The 24,509-nt window shown below is 33.1% G+C and overlaps 1 protein-coding gene across 1 annotated transcript in view; it reads left to right on the top strand.

The window, feature by feature from the left end:
• The window catches only part of Dna2 (DNA replication helicase/nuclease 2), a 310,882-nt gene that overhangs the window by 215,577 nt on the left and 70,796 nt on the right, over positions 1-24,509 (top strand). Inside the window, exons 12-13 of the mRNA XM_090416054.1 lie at positions 6,822-7,066; positions 22,363-22,556. Of these exons, the coding sequence (XP_090272180.1) occupies positions 6,822-7,066; positions 22,363-22,556 (439 nt within the window). The remainder of the gene's footprint in view (positions 1-6,821; positions 7,067-22,362; positions 22,557-24,509) is intronic.

Below are 24,509 nucleotides of genomic sequence, written 5' to 3'. Positions count from 1 at the left end.
AATGGGATTATAAAGTATTATTGTGGATAAGAGGATGGCTGACTGACAGATATTAAAAATCAGTATATGTGGGATGTGATTGCACAAGATTTAAGACCAGTGGGGATGCCACAGGAATCAGTTCTTGGTCCCTTGTTATTCAATCTAATACATTCACATTGGGAATGATTTGGAATGCTACATACAGCTGTTTCCTGATGATGCAAAGATAGGTTAGATAATCAGGAGTGCAGTTGATATGCAGTGCTTGCAGAATGATTTGAATAGGCTGAAATTGTAGCCACATGAACATGGCTACATATTATTGGTGGGATTATGCTAGAAGAAATTGATCAGTCTTGGGGAGCTTGGAGTTTTAGTAGATCGAAAGTTGAAATTCATGGGTCATATAGTGAAGATTACAAATGCCACTGAGATGATAATTGCAATGCTGAAATTAACTTTGACATGTAAAGATAAGGAAGTCATTTTGCCTCTTTACAAGGCCTTGCTAAGTCCTCATTTGGACTATTGCATGCAGGTCTGTTTGTGATTCTGATACATTGGAGAGATGCAAAGAAGAGTGTTAAAAATGATATCAGGATTATGGAATACTGATTATGAAGACAATTGAGAATTTGGAATTTTTCATTTTATGGATGATGAGGAAAGGACAAGAGTGTATCCTTGAAATTGGGAATGAATGCCATTAAGAAAGGGGTAAAAACTCGATTTTTATCTCAGAGAGAGAGCAATGCGTGATTGGAATATTGATTGTCATTTGTACAATTCAGTACAGTTAAATATTAAATATTTATATGTGTAGTTTTTTTTTTTTTTTTAAGTGTGGGTCTTGTAGAGAATACAGAAAAAAAAAAGATGAATTCAGGAATGACTGGAGATAAATGAAGTATGAATAACAAAAAAATCAGTTGAAAGAAGGATAACATGAAAGAACTAGTCAAACATGAGGAGAATAGTAGCTTTAATAAAATAAATAACACACCTATGCAGAGGCTTTCAGAGCAGAAACTTTAGCTAGCAAAGTATTTGGCAAATGATATAACAAATAAGATTGAGAACAAAGAGGTAGGAGAGAAGAGCCAAGAGGAGTTGAGTATCTTCAATTTTGATGTCATATTTAATGGCACCTTCCTTCATTCATGTAGATGATGAATAATACTGAAGATAGTGTACACTTGATTTTACATCAAAAATCTTCCTCTAATTCTGACTGCTGACTAGTATTTAAATATGTTAAGTGGGCATTATACAAAGATATATAATGCCCACTTAACATTTCAAAGCCGTCTGATTTGGTCTGTCACACAGACTTGCTTATGAATTCCATGCTTTGCAATTGGGTTTCCAGTTCCTCCTTAGTTGTTCATTTGTTTATTGCATATGATGATGATTAGCTTCATTTCAGATTTCTCCACCCATGCTTCAGTATACCTGAAGAACACACTTTATGTATAGGAGGAAGAACATTGTGTTCTTCCTCCTATACATAATTTTGGACCGAATTTCGTTTTTCAAAATATTCAGTATCCTTTTTTTTAACACTACTTCTCACATATACACTGCATGGAAAGAAGTTAATGGATACCGTAGTATGAGGAACAAACAGCCATTGCATCCACCTCAATGAGATGTAGGACCTCCTTGCACTGCGTTGACTGCAGCAATCCTACATGATATACTTTCCACAGGCATACAATAGTGATCAATGGAAATTTTCGACCATTATTCCTATAGACATGTAATGAGGTCCTGGACTGTTGTGGGGTGGATGTCCCTTGACCTCACCCAGCACTTCAGTTCATCCAACAGATGTTCATCAGGATTCTGTGGAAGCCAGTTAAGTGTGGTGACATTCATGTCAACAAATCACAGTTACAGCAGCCTTATATAAAACATGGTGTGTTGTCTTGCTGAAAGAGACGATGGTCAGTTCCATAGAAATGCCACAAAGAAAACATTTCATTGTCCAGAATACTGAGATACCTCTTGACATTAAGTGTTTGCGGCACTACAAAAAAGGGTCTGTTTTTGCAACTTTCACATGTAGGATTGATGTACAAATAATAAAATCATCATCAATTCCTAATATATATGTATCTTCACAGAGTGTAAGGGATGCTATTATTGTAAGGTTTAATTAAATTTCCATTATCACATATCATCATCTTCCTTTCAAGGATTTAGGCCCATTGGCCTGTTCTGGCCTCATTCTATATTTTCCTTGGTTGTTCCTGACTTCTTTGTCCTCCATCTTTGGTATTGAAGTGTCTTTTTTGGGAACTCTTGAACTGTCTATTCTTTCAATATGTTCATTTCCTTTCTTTCTGTATTCATATATTTTGTTCAAGAGAGTAAAGCCTTCTGTCTACAGGAATTTCATTTCTCTGGTTTCTGTTCTTTATTACACAGATTTTTCATAGTTTACTTCCTTACAGTAGAAAAGGTCTTGCAAGAACTTTATAAGCTCTTAATTTTGTGCTTTTCAAGCTTGAATAGTTTAAAAATGCTATTGATCATCCTCCCTGTTATCTTTAGCAAGTTTGAAATGTTCATATCAATGTCAGTTACTTCTTTTGTATATGATATAGTTCCTCCATGGTATTTCAAGCAACTAATTTGTTCTAAAATTTTATTTTGAATCATGATTTTATTTCTGATTGGAGGTAGTTTAAATGCTGTGATTTTTGTTTTGTATTAGCTATTATATCGTATGTTATATTCCTTAGGTGTCTCGTTTTCCCTACTACCATAATTTATTGGTAGTCTTTGTGCCCGAAGAATTTTTAAGTTACTGTATGTGGAGAAATCTCTTAGTCTTTATCCATTTATTGCACGTGATTTCAACATTTGTTCCTGTATTTGTACCAAGGGGTCTGTTTTGCATTGTAATTTCCCATTATTAATAGATATCACAAATTTGTAATCACTTTTGCTCCTAATATTCTTCTCATTGCAATTATCCTCATTCATTTTCATAGCTTCTATAATAACTTCACTACCACTCCTCATTTTCCTTTCTGCTGTGCTGCATCTTTTCTCATTAGCTGCTTTTGCACAAAGTAATTCTCTCCAACTTTCTATATTTTTTCATATCATTTGCCATAATCACACCATCTTTGTTTTATCTTTTATTCCACGTAATTTTAGCTCATTTATTCAAACAATGCCATTGTCTGCTTAACTTTTACTTTCTTCCTTTATGAGGTCATTTGACTGCTTTTTTTTACTTTCACTTAGTTCCGCACTTACATTCAGATTCAGATAAGTGCTTCAGATAAGCACTTATCTGAATTGATACATTCTCTCTCATTGACATTGCACTTATGCTTTCATATTGGTTAGATATCAGTAATTCATCTTTGATTAACACACTCTCTCTCTCACACACACACACACACAGAGTCTGATTTGAATAGTAAGGCTAATTCACATGAATCCAAAGGATAACATGCACTTCACTGAATGATTGAAATCAAAATGATGAGACAGAGCAGCTGAAGTTTTCAGTAAAACATGCCTATCAGTGATAACCATTCTTCTTGTGAATAACTTGTTAAAATAACATAAAAATACATCACACGTGATTTTCTATGAAAAGTCTCTGAAAAACACTACATTTTTACTGATAATTAAATAAAACTCATCCTGTTGGAAGAGCCTCCATTTACCAGGACTTTCTTTAACTGTGTTTCTTTTTAACTGTATATATAATTATTCTGCCTATTTTATCATTTAGCTATATAGTCATATGAGTTGTTTTTGAATATATATATTTTTTTTTTTTTTTTTTTTTCTCAGGGGCTTACATTGGTGAGTACGGGCATGGCAAACCCGAGATACCCAAGCTAGACCTGATCTTACTTCATACAATATACACTTGATATATCATATCTGGAGACTGGTCTTCTACTCTTCTTTCACTCTACTCTCTCTCTTACTTCTTACCCCCCCCCCCCCCAGTGCTATTAGTGCAATTCGAAGGCAAGGGGGTGACTCTTTCCTCTCAAACTATAGTTTCCACTATCTACTTAAAAAAAGGCAAGCCTAGTTGTCTTAAGGTGGCAGCCCCACCACTAGGATACCTATCATCATGCTAGTCACTTGACATAGGGAAACACATATTACTTTCAAGTCTGAACGAAATCCAAACCGGACAGAAAACATGGAAAACGACCACAAACTGGAAAAGGTTAAGAAACTTTGGAAAAAAAAAACGTGATTAAATATGCTACATGGAACATTAGAAGCATAGCACATAAAGAAGAAGAATTAGATAAAATTTTAAATGATGAAAGTATAGAAATTGCAGTTCTTACAGAAGCAAAAAAGAAACAGCTAACTACAATATCATATATAGTGGAGTGGACAAACAAATACATGTAAAAACTGGTGTAATGATTTGGATCCATAAATTAATTAAAGCAAAAATAGCTCATTATACATACTGGAATGAAAGAATATTAGAAGTGCAATTAAAATTAAATAAAGAAAATTTAACAGTTGTTGGAGTGTATGCCTTTGAAGAAGGAAAAGAAGAAAAAAATTATTACTTTTACAAAGAGTTACAAGGAGTGTATGAAAAATTAAATAAAACAGACCATATAATTATAGCCGGAGATCTTAATGCCAGAATAGGAATGAAAAAAATTAACAATAATATACAAAAATTTGGAGAACCAACAGTAAACAAAAATGGAAAGCGACTCATTGATTATACAATATATAATAATTTAAAAATAATGAATACATTTTACAAACATAAAAATATACATAAATATATGTGATGTGCAAGAGGACAAAAATCAATAATAAACTACTTTATAATACCAAATGAAAAAGCAGCAAACCTCTTCCTAGACGTTAAAGTTAGAAATTAACACAGATCACTATTTAGTACAGGCAAAACTAAGATTTCCACTGAACTGGCTACAAAAAAATAAACAAACTAGAGAAACAAAATCTAATCACAAAGTAAGACTACTAAATGATTCAAGTATAAGAAATTTATACCAACAGAGGATTAATAACTACTTATGAAAGGCTAAAATTTTTGTGTTCCTAGACATATGAAAGTCTAGGAACACAAAAAATATCATAAAAATAAAAAATTACATATATGGGACAATGAAATAAAAACAATAATTGAAAATAAAAATCTGGCTTTTAAAAGATGGTTAAGTAACAAAAAACAAGAAGATGAAATTGAATATAAAAAATGAAGAGCAATAGCCAAAAGAGAAACCAGAAAGAGACACAGAGAAAGCTGGATAAAATTTGTATCATATCTAGAAAATGACATACAAAATAAGACCCAGTGTGTACAAAATCTATAAACCAAGGAGTAAGACAGGGATGCCCTCTGTCTCCAATACTTTTCAATATTTACATTAATGAAATATATACAGTGTAACACCATAAACAATCAAGTTATAGAAATTGAAAGTTTATTTTTCACTTGGTTAGACTTTAATAAATAAATTTTTAATCCTTTATCCAAGTGTGAGCAAACAAAGTTTGCGCTGAAAGTATCTTCAGGACTCGGGTAAGGTGGTACAACACCGGGCAACTCGTTGCAAAGGTGGAGCAAGCTAACATCACTCCTATCTCAGTATCTCCCATAATGTAAAACACATCTCCTTGCGGAATGCATTAAGGGAAGGGCCACTACCCAGACTAGTTTTGACCTTTATTTGACTCTACCTATAGGTAGAGATGACCTTGCTAATGCTTCTTCCTGGTATCTCCACTTGGGCCTGGCTCTCACTGAAGAGACCTCAGTAAAGGTCGAAACTAGTCTGGGTAGTGGCCCTTCCCTTAATGCATAACATTATACATATCTACAAGGAGATGTGTTTTGCATTATGGGAGATACTGAGATAGGAGTGATGTTAGCTTGCTCCACCTTTGCAACGAGTTGCCCAGTGTTGTACCACCTTACCCAAGTCCTGAAGATACTTTCAGGCGCAAACTTTGTTTGTTCACACTTGGATAAAGGATTAAACTAAATTTATTAAGGTATAGAAGTATCCTAGAATAACAAAATAAATATGCTATTATTTGCAGAGGATCAGGTAATAATATCAAATAAGGAAGACAATTTACAAAGAGCAATATATAATTTAAAGATTATAGTAGAACAGTTTGGAATGAAAATTTCCATAGATAAAACTAAAACAATAGCATTTTGTGGATAAACTCCAGTTAGAAGCAAAATAGTTATTAATAATAGAACAGATAAATACGTTCAGTAATCTTGGATGTGAAATATCATTTGAAGGAGAAAAAGACATAAAATTAAAAACTTCAAAATTTTTACAGATTAAAAGTTTGATACAACAATGTTAAAAATCATGGCATTAGTAATTATTATTATTATTATTTGACACCTCCAGGGAGTCAAAAGACTCATCGACGGCAGGCATCTACTCTACGACTCTGTCTCTGCCACGCAGTCCACCAACTGACCACAACACACCAATGCCATCTATCGCTGACCACCACTAGTTTTTCCACAGACAATCACAAACATCCATGCCCACAGCTGGATTCGAACCCATGGCCTTTTGGCTGGAGAGCAGATATGCTAACCACTTGGACAGCCAGCCAAGCTGTCCAAGTGGTTAATAATAATATTAATAATAACATACATTTCATGTAGAATAAGTATTTTATTAGTATTTTTGTACTTGCATTTTGCAAGATATTTCACTTTAATGCACATCCTGTCTAATAGGAAACCATTAATATTTTTGAGAAGTTTAGTATGTATTAAAACTTACTAAAAATTACCATTTTTGTTTTGCTATTTCCTCTCACAGGTAAGACATCAACTATTGTTGCTTTAGTGAGACTGTTAGTATCCCTGAAGTATTCTGTGTTGATAGCCTGTTATACTCATTCAGCAGTTGACAACCTTCTCCTGAAACTCAAATGCTACAATGTTGATTTCTTGCGAGTTGGACAGTTAGCAAGGATAAATCCAGATTTGCATTCGTATTCACTTGAAACCCATTTGAAAACATTAGCTTCAGTTGATGAACTGAAAGAATTTTTGCAGTCAAAGGTAAGTGTAAAGTTATTATTATGAACACATTTTCCTTGAACTCATTTACAGAGGACACAAAAACACCATCTAATGTTAATCCATTCCACACATTCATACTTATTGCATGCCATGAGAAGATTCCAGACCTTGCGTGTTTCCTAACAATACTTCTAGCTGCCCTCCTTAGCTAGGAGTTCCACGAAGTGCTACCTTCACCATCATTATCATCATCAATTTCCTGATATGTGTGCTCTTAGAAGGTTGTACAGGTTACTATGACAGCACTCCAATATTGTCATATCTAATATTTCAGATATTAGGTTACAGAATATCTGAAATACACTGATTGAATAACTTCACCTAGATCTTGGTCTTCCACTGTGTCTTTTTCCTGCACTCTTAGTATCAAACACCTGTTTTGCTAGCCTTTCTTCTCCCATTCCGTTTAAGTGACTGTACACCTTAGATTAGCTCTACTCATACATTCTCAAATGCTAATGCTTCCTAATATCTTCATTTTTAATATGATTGTGCCATTGATGCCATCTGTTCACACTACTAAAGTTTCCTAAATTTTCTCAAATATAATTTGAAAAAATTAGAGAAGTGAACAGATTTTTCTCAGAACACTCTCAATCTGTGGTCCTCCAGCATTTGATTGACTTTTATTTCTAACCTAACTCTTGCATCCATAAGTTAAAATTAGTTTGAACAGTGACTTACACCATAGCATCAAACACCTGTTTTGCTAATCTATCTTCATCCATAATGTTTAAGTGACTAATACTACCTTAGATTAGCTCATGTCATATGCCTTGTATACTGCTAGGTTTAGTGTTTTGGCTAATTTCTCTCTTATTTCATACAAATTTATTCAACTGGCTCTCCACCGTACCAGCTTTGCTTCATCTGTTGTCTATCCCCAAATTTAATTTGCTATCTTCAATAAAAACTATCCTTAAATAGCTAAAATAGTTTATTTATTCTATAAGTTATCCATTGAGAATGCAGGCTGAAGTTTTCTACACTCCTGCCTACTTTCATTGCTTTGGTCTTTTTATTGCTGAATTTCATCCCAAATTTGTTATAAATTAGTTTGAGAATCCTGCCCTCAGGATTCTCAAACTAATGGAATAACAGCTGTGACAAATTTGGCATGAAACTCAGCAATAAGTACAAAATCATCTGCATAAAAGCAAAGAGCTAATGATAATTTAGATGTTTCTATCATATTGCCTATCCTCTGTTCCTCTAACTTTGAGGATAACAAAATGGAATTCTGTCAAATGCCTTAGTAAAATCCAGACGTAATGTGGTACACCCAACTCTGCTATTACTCTGTTAGAAAATGTGAACAGACTGCTAAAGCAAGACCTACCTTGAACAAAATTCTGTCCCCCAGATGATCCTAGTACTGTCTATCCACATTTCGATGCGATTCCTAACCAATGCTTCCACTATCTTGATGACTAAACCAAATACTAATTGGGTCTCTAATTTTGCTGCATCAGTCATAACAAATTTATCTTGCTTTCTTTGTACTCATTAGGAAGCTCATGTACTGAGACTTTAGATGAACAATCAGTTAACAGGCACTGCTAATTGTTTTGCATATTCTTTTAGTACTCTTGCTAATATCATCTCTAGTCTATCTGTTGTTTTCAACTCAAGCCCTTTTAACAGCTTTCATACTTCTAACTCATCTACCTCTATTCTGTCATTCAGTTCTCTCCCTCATCTAGAGAGCTAATAGGTCTGCTTGAAATATATAAAGTGATTGCTTAACAACTCAGCTATTTCTTGTGTGTTTGACACTTTTCTACCATTCACTAAGGTTATTCTTCAATGGTTGTTCATCTTTTTACTTGTTACACAGCAATCTGTCCAAAGTATCAATTATTTTCACAAGGGATCTGGTAAACACCAGACTAAAGATAGAAGCGACAGTTTGCCTCTCATCTACAGAGATGGTAAACAGATGAGAAATTTTTGATACAAAAATATGTGGGATTAAGGTGAAACTTCTTCAAAATTCTACGAATAGGTTCAGAGATAAAACTGGAAGTTATAAGGGATTGGAGCCTTGTGGTCTGTCAAAAAATCATTAGGTGTTGGAATCTAGGAGTCAATATTTGTTGAATTTGATATGAGTTGTAACCTTTTAATTCCATTAAAGTTTTGATAGTGAGAAGTTTTTGTTGTAAACATGAGGGAGAGGAACAAACATTATGCACTCTATAGATTAATGACTTGACAACAGTTTTTTTGTGAGGGTTCATGTTCAGACTTTTGATGAATGTATCTACCAGTAAAGGTAGATTTCCACTAGTTGACAAAGTACTGGAAGCTATGCAAGTAAAAGGATGTCCAAGAATAGTAAACTATCAGCATTTTCTTTTTTTATGATGGATATTGGCTAGGGTAAGTTGATTTTCAGAATGAGGCCAAAGAGCAAAAACATAATGAAACCAAAGAGGGAGATGAATGGATGAGAACAAGATTGTAAGATATCTTCTAAATAGTTCAAAAAATAGTTTGCCAAAGTTGAAGACCGAGGGCTACCCCAGGCAGTGCCTTTAATCTGTTTATAGATCTTGTTTTATTACTTGAAATATCCTGATTGTTTAACACATTTAAAGATCCTCACAACATCATGAGGGAAATCATCATATAGTAAACTAATAGTGTCAGGTAATGGAATATTGGTAAATAGAGACACAATGTTAAAATTGACTAACATATCTGACTCTTGTATTTGAATAACCTTGATTTTTTTCAAGAAAATGTGCAGAATTATTGATAAATAATCTAGATTGCCAATATTGGCAGTAAATAAAAGTGAAAGAAACTTAGCAATTCTGTATGTGGGAAAGTCGATACAATTCACAATGGGTCTTTCTGGACAACCTTCTTTATGAATATTTGGTAGGCTATACAAATGAGGAATTCTTCCAAAATTAGTGTATAACTTATACAAAGCATTTTGATCCTAACTAACAACTTCATTAAGGAACTTATTTAATTGTTTAATCTGTGGTTTTGTAGGGTCATAATTAATTTTTTGATAGATGGAAGTATACTGTAAAAGTTAGTCTGTCTTCCTCTCACAGTCGGCCTTATCCATCACCAGTACAGCTTTTCCTTTATCCTTTTGAAACAGATATGTGGTTCTTTTGTTAAAGCAGCATATGGAATTCAGTAGTAGTAAGTAAATTACACAAAGATAATTTGCTTCTAAAGAATGAAGCAGCCACTTGAAAGCATAGTATGTTAGCATCTGTGCTTGAAAGGACCAACAGATTGCATTTGATATTATGCAAAAAATCAACATCAAAATCATGGCCTTCACCTGACATGCTAGTCTCAGCAACATACATTGTTATCTTCTAAGTCAAAACTGCATGATTACTCTCACCAGTTTGAAACAATGATCAACTCATTTATAGACATCTCAGATGCTATTAGTCCATTGTCCTTGTACCATGAATCTGTTTCATGACTTTACTGTAGTTATCCTGGAGTAATTCTGTAAATTTGGCTTCCCTTATCTTGCATGCTTTCTCCATCCTGCAGTCTACATTCCAATATTGAAATCACCTGTAATGATAGTCCTCATATCCAGTTGTGAATTTATTCCTCTTACTTCTATTTCACACACCAAACAGTCCTAAATCTGTTTTTACTGTATTACTCATACTTCTCCCACCATTGAAATTTCTAGTCTGGTTGGATTTAATTACTCTGCAGTCATTTGTAGTAGTCATCTACCTTTATCTTGCCTGTCCTCCCTGAATAAACTGAACCTGTTACATTCTGTTCCTGTAACTATCTTATGTTAGCCAGATCTCACTGATGTTATAATTTTTAGTTTCACTACATCTGCTAGGAACGTTTCACCTTCTCTTCCTGATACTTCTGGGATTATTGTATGCACTTAACAACCAACTATCAAGACGATGAGTTGAATCTTGAATCAAATTTCCATTCCTATTTCCATTATAGGAATGGAAATTTGATTCATTCTTTCTTGAATGAATGATTGATTGAAAATAACATCCTGCATTTCTTGGGTGTCATTCCTAACAAGTTATCTTTCTCTCACTGTATTTTTTATTATGTTCCTATGTGTGGTCCATCTTTCATGTACAGCTCCTTCTTTACTTGCAATGAACAAAAATAACCCTGTTGTTTGACCTCTGTATCAAGGTCATCATCATCAGGACGGTAGAACCGCAACACAAGAAAATCTGATCAATGGACAGAACCTAAAGGTAACAGGACTGTAGAGAAGTAAACAAGTAGCAATTGATATAGTGCTCATTTAACTTTTTTTTTTTGTATCAAATTTATTTTATTATTTTTTTTAATTTAAACTTCACTCTTTCCCTCACCAGAGATTAGGAATTTTAAAAAAAGCAGTTATACTATAGTCTATTTCTGATAATGGCTTGGATATAGAGATAAAAACATTGAGGATTATTTTTCTTAGGTGTAAGTAAATAATTGCTCTAACTTATGTTTTTGTGTCCATAATTTCTATGCAATGGATCTTTCATGTACAAATCTGTTTAACCATCCTGACTAACATTTACCTCAGTATATTTTAAGATATATTTATTCAAATCAGAAATGGAAAGTTTATCTATTCTGATATCTTATTAGTATAAACTTTGTACTTGAACATCAATCATCCTATGTAGTCATTCAACTGTCCATTAAATTTACATAATTTTACATTTTGTGTTATGCTTATTTTACCTGCATATTTATAGATTCAAAAATGAAACAGTTATAGTAGAAACCTAGGTATATTGGTTATTTGCAGATGTACCATGTAGTATACATCTGTGCTGTTGACAGCAGAAACAGTTTCTCTTTGCAACAGGTAGTTGCAAGGAGAAATTGTGGTTGACATGGAGAAAAAGACACACAACCATGCTATCACATGTATCAAAATCATAAATGAATAAAACTGTTTTCTGATATATATATATATATATATATATATATATATTTATTTATTTATTAGTTTATTCATATATTCATTTTATTCATATATAGTTTTATTCATTTATTCAAAAAAAAAAAGAAAATAAAAAGATCAAAAACTATGAATATAGGCAGGAGCATAGAAAACTTCAGCTGCATTCTGAATGGAGATCCTATGGAACAAGTAAAATATTTCAGCTACTTAGGCACAGTTTTTAGTGAAGACAGCAGATTAAATCTAGAAGTGGACAACAGAATAAACAAAGCTGGTATGGTGGGTAGCCAGCTAAATAAATTTATATGGAATAAGAGAAAAATTACCCCAAAACACCAAACTAGCAATGAACATGACAGTGTTTAAACCAGTTTTAAGCTATGGATCTGAGAATTGGGTTAGAAATAAAGCATTTAATCAAACACGAGAGATAACATATATGAGAGTCCTGAGAAAAATTAGGGGAATGAACCGATGGCATCAATGGAAGAATCATGTTAAAAATGAAAATATTAGAAAGGAACTTGAGATTATTAGTGTTCAAGAATGTGTGAGCAGAGCTAATCTAAGGTGGCCACTAAAATAGAATGCCACCTTAGATTAAGAAAGGTTAGCAAAACAGATGTTTGTTGCCAAGATGGCAAGAAAAAGACCAGAGGAAGACCAAGGTCTAGGTGGATTGATTCTGTCAGAAGTGTCTTAGAAAAGTACGAAATGTTAGATATGACAATATTGTAGTGTTCACAAGTAATAGATTGATTTGGAGGAAAATTGTTGATAGGAGATTAATAATAATGTAAACTTAATCATGTAGTGCTGCCATAGTAACCTGAACACCCCTTGGGAGTATATCAGGAAATTGATTATTGTATATGTGTGTATATATATATATATAGAGAGAGAGAGAGAGAGAGAGTGAGAATGAAAATTCAACATGAAAATAAACATTGTCATTGCAAGACAGAAACTTATTTGTGCCTATGATCCCACAGAAGGTTCTCTTAAGGAAGAAGTGGAGGAATTTTTCAAGGTAATAGAACAGGCAACTGACAAAGAAAATTGAAGAAGTTGTTTGTTGGAGATCTAACTGCAGATCTCCAATTCATGTGGGAACGTTTTGGGAAAATTTGGAGAAAAGAGCAAATCTAATAATAACGATAAGTATCTAATAGATTTCTGCACAGGATATGGACTAGTCATTACTAATCCCATCTTCCATGTTCCAACATAATGATGTGTACAAGTTCATGTGGAGAGAGGATGCAAGAAATGAGAAAAAAGCCTCATTGATTATGTCATTGTTGAGGGTGATATCTACAAGCTGGTTTGGGACGCAAGAGCGTACAGAAGATTTGAAAATTGAAAGTGACCATCACCTTTTGCTAAGTAGGATAGAAATGAATATCGCATAGATAAGAGCAGTATGTAAGAACGTTTTAAAAAGAATTGCAGTTGAGCACTTTTTACAGGTAAACTGTAGACCCAACTGTATGAACACTATCAAAGAAAAAAATGAAACAGTTTGAAAGCAAGCCCCAAACCTTAGTGGCAAACTCTGAAGAGCACCTTGATTCAGCTAAGGAGGTATGTCGTTAAGTTGTCTGCAAGGATAGAAAAATAAGAACACAGTGGTAGACACCAGATGTAAAGAGACAATCCCTTGACAAGAAGAAAAATTATACCGAAAATATATAGGTTCCCTAAAAAAAATTCAGAGAAAAATTCTAGTGCTAATCTATGGTAAAGGTAGCTAAACAAAAGTCATGGGAAGACTGGTAAGAATATAGAAAATAAATATCAGAAAGGTTGCAAAATATTCTGGATTCTGTTGAAAAAGCTTAGATATGGAGGAAGAGTACTGTAAAAGGAATCAAAGATGATAAAGGTGACATGAAAACTGAAGATAAGAATATCCTAGATGTCTGGAGTAATTACTTTGAAAGACTTAAATGGCACAAGCAATGACATGATAAAAAATTTGCAAGAGGAAGCAAACAGGAGTAGATAACAATACTCGACGAAGACTATCAAAAACTTGAAATGTTGAAAAGGCAGCTGAAGTTGACAATATTTGATCAGAAATGCTCATATATGGAGATATAAAAGTTTTGCAGTACACTGCACAATTTACAGTGCCTGATCAGAAGGTCAAATTCCAGATGATTGGAGTAGAGCTCCATAGTTTCCATCTAAAAAAAAAAAAAGATAATGAAGCTGAATATGAGCATTATAGAGGAATTTCTACATTAAGTGTTCCAGGTAAGATTTATGCAAGCATACTTGAAAAGAGGTTGAGAAGAATTGTGGAAGAGAAACTTGGAGAACAAGCTGGGAGCAGGCCAAATAGAGATTGTCAAGATCAGATTTTCATTTTACAGCAAATAGTTGAGAAGTCATGAGAATGTGACATGGTGCCCAGAGAAAAGCTTTTAAAAACATTACAACGATATGGGTAAATGAAATATTTACAGAGCAGTATAGTCTCTATATTTAAGTTGTAAACTAGCAGCTAGAATTGAAGGAAATGCATGAAGATGGTTTGATGTAAAATCAGGGGTAAGACAAGTATTTACATTATTTCCATTCTTATTCATCATATGGATCACATTATGAAAGATAGTGTATTAAACTTGATATTAGAATCAGATATACCAAACTTATTTTTTTGCTTTATGCAGATGATGTTATACTATTGACAGCTGTGACAAATTTGGCATGAAAATCAGCAATAAGAAGATCAAAATTATGTAAATAGATAAGAACAGAGAAACTTCAGCTGCATTCTGAATGGAAATCCTATGGAACAAGTAAAATATATCAGCTATTTGAATTTTTAGTGAAGATGACAAGTTAAATCTGGAAATAGACAACAGAATAAGCAAAGTTACTGTGTGGTCTGTAGCCAGGTGAATAAATTTATATAGAATAAGAGAAAAATTATAAAAACACCAAACTAGCAGCATACAAAACTGTGTGTTCAAATCTATAACTTAAAACTTAATAGTTTTAAGTTATGCTCTGAGAATTGAGTTAGTAATAAAGTGCTTGATCAAAGATTAGAGAACACAGATATGAGAGTTCTAAGAAAATTAGATAAGTGAACTGATGGCATCAATGGTAGAATCATATTAAAAATATGAAGATATTAGGTAGCGATCTGATATTGTTAGGTTCAGGAATGTGTGAACAGAGATAATCTAAGGTCACATAAACAGAATGAGTTAGGAGAAAGGTTAGCAAAGCAGGCATTGTATCCCTTACCCAAGATGGTAGGAAAGAGACCCAGAAGAAGACCAATGCTTAGATGGATAGATTCACTCAGAATTCACTCATATTGTCATATCTTAGAAGATATGACAATATTGTAATGCTGACAAGTAAGAGAGAGAGAGAGAGTAATTTGGAGGAAAATTGTTGATGTGAGATTAATAATGATGTAAACTTAATCATGTAATAGCCTAAACACCTCCTTGAAGGTAATTATCAGGAAATTGATGATGCATAAGAAACACACACTCTGGAAGGTGCTTACATAGCAATTGCATATCGTCCATTCCCAAAAGTACCGTATCCTCAAAACGCACACAGTCAGTGCTGTTTGTTTGTATGACCCACCTCTTGCTACTGAACTTAAGTATCTTCATAATACTTTTTGAGCCATTGACTACATCCCCTGTAGACAAAATATTGCATACCCTTCCTGCAACCAGCAGGCAAGATCACAGAAAGCAGTCTCTAAAATGAAAAAGCAGTGGTTTTTCCAAAGTATTAAAAAAAAGGGGGGGGGAATAATTATGATTCCACTAACTAGAGAAAATTAGTCTACTAAATGCAGATGATATATGCAGGAATATTAAAAGAGCAGCTGAACAGTATTGTAGGAGATAAGCTACTTGAACAAAATGGGTTCTGAAAATTTTTGCCAGTCTTTCATAGATTCAGTTTTTACTTCAAAATTAATAATTATAAACATATTTCGAAAAAAGAAATGTATCTTTATTGATTACAAAAAAAATTCTTTGATAAAAAAATTAATACAGAGGTTCTCAACCTGGTTGTGATTGCAGGCACATTTGAGATCAAGAAGAGAGTGGCGTGCACTGATATTTTTGTCTATGAAAATTTATACTTGTTTATCATATCAAATGATAGCAATTAACAAATTAATTAACTATAAAATTTGAATAAATACACGTCTAATATTTATTATACAACTAAATTAAACTATTGCACAATAATCAATGGTTAAAACAATAGTCTTCTTCCCGTTTGTTGTTGAATTTATAGGCACGTTGTTTTTTATTAAACTATTGCACAATAATCAATGGTTAAAACAATAGTCTTCCCATTTGTTGTTGAAAGTTATAGGCACGTTGTTTTTTATTTGATTACTCATTTGGGGACAAAATTTTTAAACATGAGAAAACAATGTACGGTCAAAGCATGCCGACAACACTGGTGAAGTGGTGACATCGCTCAGACTAAATACATAAAAACATAACCACAAAATTGGCACTGGTAGCACTCGCACTGAAAGACAGAGGAATTTCAAAATGTTCGTAACATAACATAAATGTTAACATTTCTTATGATTTCAGTAAATGTTATTACTAGGAGAAGACATTTTCCAGTTTTAATTTTATTCTTTCCTTATTTAATTGGTAGCAGGTGCATGCATATAGTTCTGCAGGTGCAACCATGGGCATAGAATTGCTGAATTAATAGGGAAAATTTTTTTTTATGATATTTGTCAATTTACATATATCAAACCAATCTTATAGTCTATTCAAGAAATATATTCAGGAAATAAAATAACAGTCACATTTAAGTGACTCATTGCCAAATTACTCTTTCAAATTACTCAAACTTACCTTCTAATTATGTATGTGTGTGTGTATGTGTGTATATATATATATATATATATATATATATATATATATATATATATATATATAAAGTTATAACAATCTGGAAATAGTATAACCAATTTGGTTTAAAAATGGTTCCACGAACAAATGTATTAATGTTCATCTGCTTAAAGTAAAGAGCCAAGTTTAATATCTGCAGTTTTGATAACAGGCTCTTTCATAATGCAATCCATATAGATGATGAATAATCCCAGAGATGGCATGTGCCATTGTGTATTTGATATACATCAGACTATCTTCCTGCGACCTTCAGTTTTTAACTTCTGACTTATAATTTAAGTATACACTTAAATCCACTGATTCTTTTTAATCCCAGAGGGAATAGTAAGGCCGTTTTAAGCCTAATCTAAATTTTGGAGGCTGAGGAAAAGTCAGTCTTCACCATTACCTCAGAGATAACTGGTCCAAATGATCAATGACTTTAAATGGCATCTGGTGAATAGAGTTTGGCAGACAATTTCTCCCCATCTCATTTTCCTTAGTGCAATATATTATTAAATGAAATAATGTGGGTTCTACAATTGATTTTATTGAGTTTTGGGGTTAAAACATGAATTTCTGGTAGAAAAAAACCTCCTTGCTCCTGCCAGGGATAGACCAGAAACTAGCTGAAGATAAGCTTAGAAAAAAGTTCACTGGAATCCAACTTAAAATGCTGTTTCTCTGGATAGCCACCTATCAAAAATGCAAATGCCATTTTCAGAGGTCTACACAGGCCTAATTATAGACTTAAAGTGACCCTCATATATTGTTCTTGAAGTGTTTTCTTCATTTTTACAGCACAGAATCAGTGCTTTATTGTACAATGAAACCTGTGGCGAATTTGTGACTAAACAAACACACGTAATAACCACAGTAATGAGTTTTAACACACGTAATAAATTTCATCCTAGGATAATTAGGATGAAATAGTAAATATTTCATCCTAATTATCCTAGGACATCGTCAGTACAGGATTATTGGATTACTCAATAATCCTGTACTATTATAATAAGTTAGGGCACATGATTACAATGGAATCCCAATATGCATGCAGTAGCTTGTTATAGAATTAAATTAAAATATATCTGGAGGGTGGGAATTACATTAAAATAAGATAACATATATAAAAATAATTTTTACAATTTTGTATGACAATTTCCCATATTTTAGGAATAGCAAGAACATCATTACGGTTTATATTTGGTCTGTTAAATAGGGCTTCAGCACTTTCTTTATATAAAGATCTATGTAGAAGTTTGGTCTTTTCCCAATGGATCCCATGGTTTGGGTTTTCAACTCCATGTTGTGCGAGGCCAGATTTCTGCGGTTTGATTAGACGGATATGGTCTTGATGTTCTGAAATGCGTTTATGAACAGATCTACCTGTCTGTCCATAGTAAGACAATTTACAGGAGCATGGAACCCTCATACATGCCAGGTAGCATCAGAGGTGAGAGTTTGTCTTTAGGAGAAGATAATAAGTTATAGATCTAGTTGATTGGTTTGTAGGTAGTAGCAAGTTTGTATTTCTTCATAATTTTTGTAAAACGTTCAGAGATGCCTTTGACATTAGGTATGGGAATCCAATGGCTTGTTCTTGTCTAGGTTGATGTGTGGGGAGGTGACTGATGATTTTTTGAGTTGTTTTAAGATTGTATCCATTTTATTAATTTAATTCTATAACCCGCTACCGCATGCATATTGAGATTCCATTGTAATCATGCACCCTAACTGTATGTTATTCCTAGTATTGTTTGAATTAACTGTACTGACGATGTCCTAAGATACTTAGGATGAAATATTTACTTATTAAAACTTATTACTGTGATTATTGCATATGTTTGTTTAGTCAGAATCAGTATTATTTGTCTGTATCTCTTGCCCGAACATCCCTTGAGGGTACAGTTTTAAGTGATATTTCTACTCGTGACTCTTGCAGTTATGGCATTACCATAATGACATAACTGCATCATTTAATTAATTTCCAGTAATTAGTTGAGACATGCAGAATATTCTTTACAGTTTTAATGTCACTTTTGTCATTTCTGATTCCTTTTGCAGTATTTTCTCCATTTTTTACATTTTTGAAGTTTTTACATTAGCCTCCAGAACATTTTGTTCTTCATGATATTTATCTTCTTTATTCTTGTAAGTCTTAATAATCTTGACTTTTGTTTAGCTACTTTTATGCATAGCCCAGCTTTCTTTAATTTTCTATGTTCGTAGGGAACATGCTGACTTACTTGCATGGAACTTTTGATATAATATGTTGTAATATTTTTCTCTCCTTGTAGTCAACTTCACTACATGTTTCCTTGGCTGATTGCTGAGTCAATGTTTTATTCAGATATTCAGTTTGTAATTTTTTTTTTTTTTTTTTTTTTTTTTTTTTTTTTTTTTTTTTAAGAACCTTGTATTACACATTTTAATGTGATACCATAGTTCAAGTCCAGGCAACTCGTGGTAAAGTATATATATAATATATATTATACCCAAGGTAAAAAGAACTTTCTACATCTATCTCTCATCCTGAGATTTTTATTTAGTATTTCTAAGCCTGGCTCCCACTGATGAGACCTCAGTAAAGGTCGAAACCGATCTGGGTAGTGGCCCCCCTTGCCTTTAACCTCCATACCGGCCGATGTGGATGAAATAGTGACACCAAATTGCACTTCTTATCCATGTTATTCAATGGGGGTTAGAGCTTTCTATCCAGATTTAGCTGAATGTCTATAGACGTCGTGGCCGGTTGGGGGGTGGGGGGTTAATGCATAGCATCATACATCTCCTGAAGATGTGCTTTGCATTAAGGGTAAATATTAATGCATTATTTGCAGGTGCAAACTTGACTTGTTTGTTTGCTTACTTGGGAAATGGATTAAAACCAAGTTTATATTTATATACATATAAAATAGCTTGGTATCTTTAACGTGTGAATATATTATTATTATTATTATACAGCACATCCATGAAGTCTGAATACTCATTGTGAGAGGCCTAATCTATCGACACAATCTGTCATACCTCTGCTTGAACCTATTAACAGACAAAGCACTCTCAACTGACTCTGGCAACCCACTCATTCCACTTATTCACAACTCTCCAAGCATAAAATCTAGTCCTCACCCTTATTAACCACACCTTTATTGAACTTCCTAGGATGACTCCTTGTTCTGATCCCTCTTGCCAAGCACAGAAGCTTTTCCCCTGCATCTATCCTATAAAACCCCTTTAAGCAACTTAAATGATTCTATCATATCCCTCCCCCACCACCACCACCACCCTCTTTTTTTCTCCTATCAACCAACTTCTGCAATCCAAACACCTTCAATTTCCCTGTAGAATGTTCCCTCATAGGTAACATTCCACAGGTCACGTGCCTCTGAATCCTCTCCACTGTTCCTCATTCCCAAGAAAACCTAGGGGACCAGACTTCAGCACAGTAATCCAGATGGGGGCATATCAAGGCCTTATAAAGAGGAATAACTTACTTATCTCTACTTGTTAATGTGTTCTTCAATAGACAAGTAACCTTATGGGCTACCTAAGCAATATGTACTCTAAACTTGAACTCTCTGTCTACCACCACTCCTAGAAAAAAAAAGTTTTTCTCTAGTGCCAGCGACTAGAATCGAACTCGCGATGCTTTTCCTTTGGGTAGTCTAGTGTTGCAGAGTGCAAACACCACTTCCACTTAGCTAAACAGGCTCCTATATATGATTATAGCTCTGTTTGCTAATGTTTTCTATGCTACTGGAAGAATTCATCATCTTTCACATCACATCACTGAGTGGTAATGTATTGGTTGGTTTCTTCTAGAAAGAGAAGGGAAATTATGTTTTTTGTTTGTTTTTTTCCAGTGGTAAAACACATCCTGCTAAAAAGCAAATATATACATATATACAATTCATTGCTACTGCTAGTATTATGATTTGAATATATGATTATAGCTCTATTTGCTAACATTTTTTCTATACTGCTGGGAGGATTCATCATCTTTCACATCACATCACATCACACACCACCAACTCACACATTACCATTCAATGGTAATGTGTGGGTTAGTTGGTTTCTTGTAGAAAGAGAAGGGAAATTATTTTATTTTTTCAGTGGTAAAAGAGTTCCTGCTAATATGCTAAAATGTTACTACCACTTCCATTTCATGTGACCATATGGAGAATGTATCATACACAAGACATTGCCGCATTATCTACCCAACTAGCCTTGACATGTACACCTGTCAAAATTGCCTTGGGTGCAAAGTACTTATTAAAATTTTAATAGCATTGATATTATATTAAAATATCATGGATATGAAGTGTATGTGGAGTGATGTATTCCATCCATATTGAAGTGATGTGGTTATATTACCCTACTCAATCCTACACGTTGCCATGCATTGACATTAATTTCTCCATTTAGCCACATGGTATGGATTGTGTTACAAATGCAACACCCCTTTAATATCCTAGGTTCTGTTTTACTTTTGGGGGAAAACAAATAATAAAATAAAATAAAAATAATTGTCTGCCCTGCCTTGATGCTCTAGTCACTTCACATACTGATCCTTATCCTCTTCTGACTGCATGAAACTTATCCACAGTGGTAGGTAAATCCTTCATCTTTCATATCACAACCCTCCCAAACATTAGTAAATAGAGTTAAAACCATTTATTCAAATGGTTTTAACTCTATTTATTTCAGTGATGGAACAGTATTAGTTCCATCACTGAACTATGTGAACTATGATGGATGTGACCGATATAATGGGTTAAGAATTTCTCATTCAAATTTATTTGAATGAGAAATTCAAATAAATTTGATTTTCTCATTCAAACTTCTATAATGCTTTACCAACTCACTTAAATCATCCTGTCATCTGTAGCATTCTTGCAAACTGGCATAAACTGGAAGAACTTCCAACACCTGTCTGCATAAACATAAAAGGAAGTCCAATATCTAGTGTCGCTACTTTATGGTTGTAGATCATGCCATTTGATTTCGATCGTCATATTCACTTTAAGAAAACTTCTTTATTATACAGATGTAGATTTAAATCAGAGAGACTACTGTTGAAATCTGCTCCACTCTAATGAAAAATAATCAGGAAATCTTATAGTCAACTTTAAATCCTGTCAACCTTAAAGTATGACAGGATTGGAGGATTATACCATTCAGTACTCATTTTGTTGTTTGTGTTCCTTCTGTGCTTACATGCATATGCATACTCTTAATAATTTTTGATAATATTAACCTAAAAATTAAGTAAACTTCAGTTATTCCTAGACCTCTGTTTCTTCCATTAAACTAAAACAGGGGAATGATTTATAATCCTTTGAAAATTAAGAAGTTAATATAATATTAATTAAACAATTAGAATATTTTGAAATGTTTCTCATTTATTAATTTGATGTTTCTAGGTTGTTATGGCTTCCACTTGCCTTGGTGTTAATCATGCTGCCTTTCACCAGCGATATTTTGATGTCTGCATTATAGATGAAGCAGCTCAAGTCCTGCAGACTGCCTGTCTTGGATCTTTATTTCTAGCTAAAAAATTTGTCCTGGTAGGTGATCCCAAACAGTTATCCCCTGTGGTTCAGAACAAGACAGCAAGGTAAATAAAACTCCTTGCTTTATATAAGTGTAAGAATAAAAATTACTTACATATCATAAAGAGAACTGTTTAATCTTATTTATAATCCTTTGGGGTTATAGTGATTATTATTTGTTATGTAATGTTGAAATAGTATTCCGCATTGTAATTAATCATACCATCAATTGATCTTCATCTATAGTGAACTGGTAGGGACCAGTGAAATTGTTTGCTAACAAGAAACATTTACTGTAGTGAATCTCATTTAAAATAACATTGATTACTGTGTAACTTTTGCAAAGGTTTTTGGATAACTTATTATAGTCAGTGAATCATGAATTCTCTGTAATGATGCTTGCTACAAGGAGAATCGACTCCAACAGTAGAATTTCTTATAATGGGAGTTTAAGATGTTTTTTCTCCCAATTATTTGGCCACTTTACTGCATATAATAAATGATATTTAGTTTTAGGTTTAAAATTTCTTTTGTTAGTTTCTGCTGCCTTTTCTTTAGTTCTTTTTTTTATCTTATTTAAGCTGTTTATAATTATTTCTATATCTTGCTTTAGAGTATTTACATTTTTTTTTCTTTTGCTTCCAATATCCTTTTATTTATTTTTGTTTGGTATATTTTTCTATTTTAAGTATTCCATTTGTTATGGAGTCATCTGTTTTCTTTTGTAATAAGTTTCCTTCTTTCTACTCCTGTTCCTTAAAGTTCCTTGTGCAGGTACAAGGAAATGTATACACTCCCAGCTGTTCAAGAGAATGTAGTTGATCTTTAGGAGAATGTATAAAAGTAGCTAGTTGAATGAAAAGAGAACTTTGGCTATTATCTTTGCTCTTTTTTCAAAATTTTCCAAAACATTTTGGTATGTCTGATAATCATTTCCTTCTCTGCTATTTAGATCACCAACAAAATATAAAAATAAATGGCTCAAAAAATTCTAAATTCTAATTTGTGCCTATGGTCCCACAGAACCTTCATGGGGCCATAGGCACAAATAAATCTCATTGTCCATTTCCACATCACTCTACTTGATGTGGACAAATATTAAAATATAACCACTAGTGCAAAATGATGGTTATACGTATTATTAAAATAATTTTTTTGGGGGGGGGGGAACCTGAATATAGCATGCACGATACCACAGAACACGATAGCAACAATTAATGATGTTCCAATGTGCATACAGTAACAATTTATCATTTGTATTCTGGTTTATCAATTATATTTAACAGTTGTGAAGTTATCAAAAATATCTAATATGTGTAATTAATAGGCTTTTGTTGTGCCATCCTTGTGATGTAAGTATCATAGTACATGAAACTTGTTGGGTTTTAATTGCTTAATTTTAATAAACTCCTTATTTATATTATAATGTGATCTCAATACTGAAAACTTCCCACAGAACTGCTTAACTCCAGAAACCATGTATATAAGGAATCTTGTATACTTATGATTTTTGTAAGGTGTTAATTAGTTTTAAAGCTGTTCTGCCATTGACTGATTTTAATAATTGGACCTTTTTTTTTTTTTTTTATGTGTTGCGATATGCTGGCAACACATCAAGAAAAATGGTAACGAGACCATTTTCTTGAGGAGACCTTTATAATGGATTATTGGGATAGTTCTTTGGAAAATAACAGTTTCTTTAAAACTCTTTAATAGTCATTTTGGAGGAAGTGGTAAAATAGGATTTCAAACTCTTCTTTTCTTTTAATTTTATTATTCTTGAGTATATTTAAGCCTATATTTTAAGATTCTGATAATATTTAATTTTTGTCGAGGGTGATACAAAAGAGCTTTAAATACATACCCATATGTGTTTGTTTTCTGTTCTATGTTAATCCCCCACAATGATTTTATTAAGAAGAATACCTAAGAATAGTAAATTTACTGTTCTTTTCTATTTCCAATGTCAGTTTGATGTTTGAATGGTAGATTATTCAGGATTTGCAGAAAATATTTAT

Source organism: Typopeltis vanoorti, chromosome 1, assembly GCF_054136105.1.
Source record: "Typopeltis vanoorti isolate ZY-2024b chromosome 1, IOZ_Tvanoo_1.0, whole genome shotgun sequence".
Lineage (NCBI taxonomy): Eukaryota > Metazoa > Arthropoda > Arachnida > Uropygi > Thelyphonidae > Typopeltis > Typopeltis vanoorti.
This window is presented reverse-complemented; position numbering and strand designations above follow the sequence as displayed.